At 36.5% G+C, this 8,531-nt stretch overlaps 2 protein-coding genes across 2 annotated transcripts; one reads left to right on the forward strand and one right to left on the reverse strand.

Annotated features, from left to right (window-relative positions):
• Positions 1-21: 21 nt before the first annotated feature.
• On the forward strand, positions 22-5,625 carry LOC109029706 (U6 snRNA-associated Sm-like protein LSm4). The gene is made up of 5 exons (XM_019040289.2): positions 22-304; positions 486-527; positions 1,964-2,062; positions 2,742-2,919; positions 4,865-5,625. The coding sequence occupies exons 1-5, from the start codon at positions 302-304 to the stop codon at positions 4,960-4,962; spliced, it is 420 nt and encodes a 139-aa protein (XP_018895834.1). The 5' UTR covers positions 22-301; the 3' UTR covers positions 4,963-5,625.
• Positions 5,626-6,273: 648 nt separating this feature from the next.
• On the reverse strand, positions 6,274-8,453 carry LOC109029617 (NADH dehydrogenase [ubiquinone] iron-sulfur protein 6, mitochondrial). Its single transcript, XM_019040152.2, has 3 exons — positions 8,247-8,453; positions 7,318-7,494; positions 6,274-6,469 (listed from the first exon to the last, which is right to left on the reverse strand). Exons 1-3 carry the CDS (start codon positions 8,376-8,378, stop codon positions 6,401-6,403), a joined length of 378 nt encoding a protein of 125 aa, XP_018895697.1. The 5' UTR covers positions 8,379-8,453; the 3' UTR covers positions 6,274-6,400.
• Positions 8,454-8,531: the final 78 nt, after the last annotated feature.

Genomic DNA, 8,531 nt, shown 5'->3' on the forward strand with positions numbered 1-8,531 from the left:
ACATCCGTTTCCTGTTTGTTCGTTCGATGTTTTATAGGTTAGGTTTGTGTTGTGATAGTGAAAGTGTGAGCTTTGACTTCTGAAGTTGTTTCCTTGCAGCCGGTGTGATTTTTTTAACTTGAAGTTTTTTGTTTATTCCTTAGAGGGTATTAAGTTTTGAAGAACTAATCTTGTGTGAATTTAAAACCAGAACATATAACTATGGAAAGTTTCACCAATCACTTTAGTCATCATCTGCGTCTATAGATATCTCCAACTGTAATATTCTCTTCGTATCGTTGTATTGCACTTTACTTTAATCATGGTGAGTCCTTTTCACTTCCCACCAATTTAAGAATATCCTAGGTTTTAAGTGTCGAATGCTTCATATTGGTTTTGTCGAACCTTTTGATCAAAGATATTCAATTATTTTTTTTTCTATCTGCATCAATGATGTTCATCGCATTTCATCTCAGATCAACTAAAATGAGTTTCTTCTGTTTCAGTTACCTCTGTCATTATTGAGGACTGCTCAAAATCATCCTATGGTAAGTCTCGTCTATTGTGGGTACCTACATACTTATCATTGATCTAGTTGACGACTTAGGAATGCATATCGCACAGCACTTCAACATCATTGATAGATATTTCAGTTCTTCCTAAATTTGAAATCCCCATCAAGAAGACAAAATTCTTGCGCAACATGTGTGACTAATTGAAAAACGAACTCTGTTGTGAGTTAGTAGAAATTTCAGCAATCCACTCAGATGTGGAGTATTGCCACATCTTTCGAACTGCTTTCAGGTATTATCGTTGCCTACGAGAACAGAGAGGCTGTAACTACGTTCCTGTGAGGTCAGCCAGTAGATTAAATTTGGTTGCCGTTCAACATGTATTCTTATTGGCGAACGCCTAACTCTTGTTCCTTTTGTGCCAATATCTTCTCAGAGGTTGATCTGATGCAAAAATTCATAAGAATCTTTTCAAAAAAGGATGAAATTTCACACCCAACATCAAACGAGTCTTATGGGGTTGTCTGATGACTAAGGAAATGAAAGTTTAACACTGGAAATCGATACTCCACTTGGATTCAAATGTTCCGCTCACGCAACTTTGGCCACTCCGATAGGTCTAAGCGGCAACTGCCTCACTCTTCGATGCACTGATGGCATGGAGATGATTGTTGTTTCCGGGAAAAATCTACTAGCTTGATGTCGCAGAACTGACTAGTTATGGCCTCTCCATTCTCGTGGACAATGGTGCTATCCACCACTCCTTGTGTTAATAGCAGATGAACATCATGTACTCAAGTAAAAAAATTTTAAAGATTTGTTAAAAATGCCTTCTTAACCTTACTTAATGAAAATAACTCTCAGCTATTATACTTAAGTAATCCTTTTTCAAAAAGTCGCATTGTTCATCGTTACAATTATTGCTCATGTTTTATTTTTTTGAAAGAGAATCAACCAACAGTCATTCTTTGAATTTTTGGTAAATTTCCCTCAGACCCTTAAGAAAATTTCAAGGAAATATTTTGGTTTTTCCTTCAATTAAGATAAAACATTGAAGGAAATTTTGAAATGTAATGGAGGGGCGTCTTTTTCAACTTTTGTCATTGCCTCATCATGTAACCACTCTGGCCGATGGCCCAAGCGCAAAGCAACGTATCTCTATCTACAATATAGCAGGTTTCCTATCATACTTAATTTTTTCTTTGGAAAACATGTCAATGTAATCTCTTCAAAACTTCCTTGATTTTTCTTCTCTGTCAGCAGAATATTTTATCCCTATAATTATCCTACAATATACCCTATAATTTCCCTATAATTTTGAAGCTATCAAGGAAGCTTTTCTCTCTTCAAAGAACTAAAATAGGAGTCAAACACCGAAATGGAGGTATTTTGTTTCGCACTTGGACCAGCGATGTGATACCAACGAATACCGCAGATGATAATTCAGATTTTTTTATTTTTTCTAATTACAGTTAGTTGAGTTGAAGAATGGTGAAACATACAACGGACATCTTGTCAGTTGCGATAATTGGATGAACATAAATCTCCGAGAGGTCATTTGTACTTCAAGGGTATGTTATTGACATAAAGGTTCTTTGTTCACTCCTTCTCATTTTCATACATATTTTTTCATTTTGAAATTGAAGAAAAGAGCCATAGTTTAAATGATGGGTTGCATGGTAACCTGTACTCATGGTGGCAGAAAAGAAGTCGCCTTTGAGTAGATGATGGTTTTTGCCAATTTTTAAAGCAAAGAAAAATTTGAATACTTATGCATAATTAATAACTTAAAAAATTAATACTCCAGAAATTTCTGAAAAATTGACAGCAAATTCACTCTGCAAAATTTCATCTTAAATGAGAAATCCTTTTTTGGACTACTTAAACCAGTAGACAATGGCGATACGCTTAATCAGTCACTTCCCCAACACTATCCTTGATTTCACGGAGGTTTTAAAAAAGATTTCTCTCATCCAAGAATTCACAAGAATCGATTTTTGAAGGGCTCAACTCAAATTTTTTTCATTTTTTAGTTATTTCTCCTCAGAGAAAAATTCCATGTCAACTCTCACACAAACTGAAACTTATGGCACTAATTGATTCCAGAAATTGGTGACAACTCACCTGTAGTTGCAATAAATGTTCTTATTTGTTAACAAATTTTTCCATGTGATTAGTGCATTACTCAAGAAAAGAAATTGATCAGCTTTTTTATTAACATTCCGCCAAACTATTGAAACGTTCTTGCAGGATGGAGACAAATTTTGGAGAATGCCAGAATGTTACATTCGAGGCAGCACGATTAAATACTTGCGGATCCCAGATGAAATCATTGATATGGTGAAAGAGGATCTAGTTGTCAAAGCCAAAGGCAGGCGAGATGCCAAGACAGCTCGCGGTGGCCAACGAGGCAGGGGCGCACAACGAGGTAAATTTTTCAGCTGTTCTTCTGCAACTATTGTGCTCCTAATTGTGCTTTGTTCATCCGAGGAAGGATTTCAGACATTGTTAGAATTTTTTTTCTTGAGCTGAGATATGATCCAGCTAGCACTAAAATATAAATATAAGATTTTTTAATGCAGGGTTGCCAATCATTGGACATTCTCATTTTTCCTGTCTTAGAAAATAATTTAAGGTGATTCGTTATGCTCAAGTGACATGGTCGAACTGGCATGCGATATTGCATCGATTAGGTCAAAAATTTCGGAACATTGTTAATTTTTCGCAAAAAAAGGATGATAGCCCCTGCGCGTGAGCCTAAAGAATCATTCTTAACCCAAAAATCGGCAAAATTCTAAGAAATTAAAGCTGAATAGTGTTAGGGACCAAACCTCGCATTCGATACAAACCGAAATTGATAGCTGAATCGAATGCCAGGTTTTTTCCTAGCACTATTCTGCTTTCATTTCTCGAAATTTTGCTGATTTTTGGATTCAGAATGATTCTTCAGGCTCATGCGCAGGGGCTATCGTCCTTCTTTTTGCTAAAAATTCAAAATCGACCAAGATTTTTGACTTAATTGATGTCATATATCGCATGCCAGTTTGACCACGTCACTTGAGCTGAACGAATCACAATGCAAGAAAAGATTGCAAGCCATCGCATCTGACCATTTTGCGCAGACCGCGTGCTTCAAAAGCAGATTGTAGCCATACTTATACATCATTTTGATTTAATTCCTTTTGTGGACCCTATGACGTTGAAGCAAAATTATGCACAGAGCTACATTGCACCAGAGCTTTCTGCACAGTCACTCTGCAGCATAGTAACATAGTCACTATGATTGGCCAGCAGTGTCAGACAAAACAGCTTATCATGATCTAGGTAAGATAGCATTTTAGAACTGAATGCAAAAACAAGAATCAAATGCATTTTATCCGAGATGAAATTCAACTTAAAAACATAAGTGCAGTTCTTGCTATTTCGAGAAATACATGTTACAACGTTTCGAAATTATACTGATTCTTATGACTTTTTAATGCTTCAAAATTGGAATTTGGGTGCTAATTTTTCACCGAATATGCATTAAGACTAGTTTTAATTGAAATCATTATTATCTCAATTTTTTCAAAAAGTGCACTCATGCGCCTTGTCCTCCGTCCAAGTCCATCAATTCATCATTTGGTCATGTCTCAAGAAATCTACCTCCAGATTCGGGTTTTCACAAAAATTCCCTGTGTTCTTCCAAATGTTCTTCCAAATTTCCAAATGGCAAGACAAGGTACGAATTTCAGCATTCTGATGCATGTTTCTCAACCAAAATTTCACGTAGAACACGATACGCACAACGAAAATTACCGAAATCAACTCCTTCCAAAGATATTTAATGATTCTTGATGCGTGAATTCAAACCACCCGCTCATGAAAACTCAATGCTCTGCGTGATTCACATAGCGCGCTAAACGTTATCATGACAGTCTCTGCGATATAAAAATCTGGCAACCCCAATCTTGACGCTTTGGCCTCAGCTAAAGCAAATTGCTTATAATTTGAACAACACATGGTGGAAAATGAACAGTGCTCGATTGAGAGGCTTGCTGAAACTGTTCTAGTGCGCGATTTGACTCACGTAGAGCTTTGAGTTTCTTGTCAGCGGGCAGTTCAGAATCCGCGTAACCAATGTGAAATAAAAAGATTAATATCTTTGTTAGGAGTTAGTTTCAGTCATTTTTGTTGCGCAACTCGTATTCTACGTAAGATTCTGGGTAAGCAACATGTATCAGAATGCTTGAATTCGTGCCTTGTCTAGTGGTCTATTCCCTGAGTTTTCCCGGTTTTTCCTGTGAATGGCACTCCCCCATTAATGTCTTTGATGCTGATTTGAGTATCAGGTCCCCTCAGACTTTCGACTAATAATTTATTTCAATTTTCAGGTTCCTTTGGAGGTCGTGGTGGCAAAGGTCCAGGTGGTCCGGGTGGTAGAGGAGGAGGAGGAGTCGGTAGACCTTTTAATAAACCCCGGGGAAAGTAAGCGTCTTCCGATGGAAAATCTTTTCCCTCAGGTTTTGATCATTTCCTCGGCGGTTTCAAATTTTTGAGGCCTTGTCAAAATCCTTTTGGCAATCCAGGATGAAAGAAGTCAAGGCATTTCTTGTTCCTCACTTTTTCCTTAATTTTTTAAGGAGTTATTACCTAATATTCGAGTTTTGGTTTTATTTCATCTTCTTTTTTTCCTGCATCGGGGGAATTGTTTTATTTTTGAGTGGGTTTTCAAAATTTAAATCAACACTAGATAGGTAATTTTGAAATTATTTCTAATTTGACAGTTAATTCAGGGATATTTAGTGATTAATCATTAATTATGTTCCACGGTTAATTTCTTTTTAACAAATCATGAAAAATTCCTCTTAAAAGACATTGCGTCATCACGATTGCAGTTAATAGGCTGTCATTGCTGTTCAAAAAAAATAGGAGGAAAAGCGATGTCTGGAAAAATTCTTAACCAAACAGTTTCCATGGTTGCCATTATTTTTTTTTAAGGTGACCTGTGGAAGAACTTATCTGTAATCTTTTGAAAAGTTCCCTGTTAAGACTGTATTCGAAACTTACAGGTATCAAGACTTCTTTCTTTTTTTTCTGTATCATCTGAAATTGTTTTATTAAATTTTCTGTAATAAAACAAAAATCACTTGTATTTGCAATGGCTATTTCTTTTTTTTTTTGAAGGATCGAAATATTCATTAACGAGCCTGTAGACAAGGTATGACTCCAAGCCCTACGCAACATGTTTTACCCTTAAAATCCCATGAAGAAAAGGCATCACATGACGGAAAGTCTTAATATCATCTCCTAAACAAGGTATAAGCGTTCACATTTTACACCGCTTAAATGCCAAAAATACAAATATGATCTACCTCTCATCTGGTCCGTGTTCATTCAAAATACTTGCACGGAAAAAAAAAGAATTGCTGATTCAGCAATTCAATTGCTGAAAACAGTGAGTGCAATGTTTCAACGCAGATTTTACAACAAAAAAATGCTACTTTAACCACCCCCGTGGTTAAATTCGTTTACAATGTGGTTAAAGTAGCATTTTTTTGTTGTAAAATCTGCATTGAAACATTGCACTCACTGTTTTTAGCAATTGAATTGCTGAATCAGTAATTCTTTTTTTTCCGTGTGTGAATATCCCCTTGAGGAGTTGTTTCCGAAGTTCCTGTTTTGTGAACCGTTTCCTGTAAGATTTTAAAGAGAAAGCATGTGACCTTCTTTTCTAGTTCAGAGCTTGTCTAACAGCGCATTTTTCGGGTAAAAGTGTAGCAGAATTGATTTAACAACAGAATATCAACAAATTAAAACATTTAATATTGAATGATTACTCCCGTTTAGTATGAACAAAAAAAATTTGAAGTTTAAGTATTTACAGGTATAATAATATCTACATTTTATGGTCTCCACATTATACTGAACTAATGATGATGATCATCCTTGTAGAATCGAAGCCCACAGTATCCGCAAGTATGATTTCCTGGCTTATCCTGTTAAAACAAAACGTGAGAACAAATTAGAATAGCTACCTCATACAAACAAAATTAATATTTACACCTGTTTAAGAAAAGTTCAATTGTAAAAGGCATGTTGATAAATCGAGACATCGAATAGAAACCTCATTCCTGTCATGAGCTTCTTTTTAGGTTTTGGGATTTCAAAATGAGACAGATATCGTAACCTCACAAAAATTCTTTCATAAAATTTTGCTGTGAGAACCAAGTCCTAAAATTCTTCCAATGGCCAGATTTCCAAAATTAGTCACTGACTTGGAGTCACATTTTTTCCCTCAGTTTTGAACTCGAAGATACTTCTCATCTTTAGTTTTCATAGGCAGGGAATCTCGTTTGGTTTACTTGATACCTTAAATTGATCGCAATTAAGCCTAATTTCTTCAATACATTTGATTCAGAAAAGTAAATATAGAGAAAGTTCTGTGATTAAACAAAAACTTGATAGTAATTACAAGCTTCTATAGAAAGACTAGTCTATAGAGCCACAATCTGTTCCACAAAACAGAATTAACATTTCATGACTGAGGCCACGGAAAGTTTTGAGACAGGAGGGACTCATCTGTATAATATAAAACAATATTTTTGCTTTATTATACTTTGTGAAGCAGGATGCAAAAATGTCTCCTACAAATCGTGAGGTAAGGAAGGTACTTCAGACTTTGCCAGTGCAATCATTTTAGTATTTGAGTCATTTTCCATTCGAAATTCCTCTTTGTATTTGCTCGACTTGTAGTTTACAATAGACCCATTGCGACACATTTGGTACTCCATCCTTGATGAGTAATAATGAGCTATGAAAAAGATTTTAAAATATGATAACATACCAAATTGATGTAGACTTTAGGGTGTCCTAGTGGTCCACCACCGCCATTGCAAGAAACAATCCTGTCTGGTTTAGGTTCTGGTGGAACATTGTGGATGAGTTCGATGGCGGGTGAAGGATTGATATGTTTTACTCCTTGAACGAATCGGGCCATTCGGTAATCATTTTTGTCATATTTCTAGAAAAAAGCAAAGAGAAAAAATTCAAATTTCAAATCTTTCAGCAACAATAAATAATATTAAAGAGATGATGTCTGGGAACAGCTGATTCCTTAGCCCTTAGTCTCTATCTAAAGCTACTATTGGTACGTAATTCGGGATCCTACCGGAAAGTAGTCGTTTAATCAAAGGTGCAGCTATTCTTAAGATTTCTACAGCTGTTTCCTCCAATCATCCGACCTCAGCACTAAAATAGGAGTAAGGCCCGGTTCAAGGAGTCGAAAATGTTGTCTTAGTTTGGCAAGGCATTGAATTACACTGCATCATTCGGCTAAGTAGTTACGGCCAAGTTGAATCTTGTTCGTTCAACAGATTTTGCGAATATTCCACTGTCTGAACTGGGCTTAGGAGAGCTCATTACAGTGAGAATATTGCTTATTATGAGTTTGACCTCCACTTAAACTTGTGGCTGGAGAGATCAAAATCAATGTGGGGCAATGCTGCCTTGTCGCATATCAATTCTCTTGAATTCTCTTTGAGTAGCATCGAGTGCGATAACACGGCATAGAGAAACGTGTGACCAAAGATTTCAATGGTATGAAACTTTGATCTTCCTGTTGCCATGACTGCGTTCTGGATATATTTTAGTGAGCAATTACAATAATGCCTCATTCTGAAGTTCAAGCTTGCAAGACAAAAGCACGTACGTGCAATAGCTTTTTGGAGGTTAGAAAGTGACACAAATGTCAAAACTGATGGGTATTGATTTTACCTGTCCGGTGTGAGTGGGTAAGTCCTCTGGAAGTGTTCGGGCATCACTTGAAGCACATCTTGACACAAATATTGGAGCTTTTTTGACACTAAATTGTTTACAAATTTCTTTACGCAAAACTGATAACGCCATTTTAGCAGTGATTACTGGACTGTGATGCCAAATCAGCACCAACCAGGCACCAACTGTGAAATTTGGTTTGGGGAAATACCGTTTGACGAAGTAGCTGCCCTCCTGTGGAACCAAGTGAAACTGTGCAGTTCCAGCTCGCGTGGGAAATGTGAT

The sequence above is a fragment of the Bemisia tabaci genome, chromosome 7 (genome assembly GCF_918797505.1).
Source record: "Bemisia tabaci chromosome 7, PGI_BMITA_v3".
NCBI lineage: Eukaryota > Metazoa > Arthropoda > Insecta > Hemiptera > Aleyrodidae > Bemisia > Bemisia tabaci.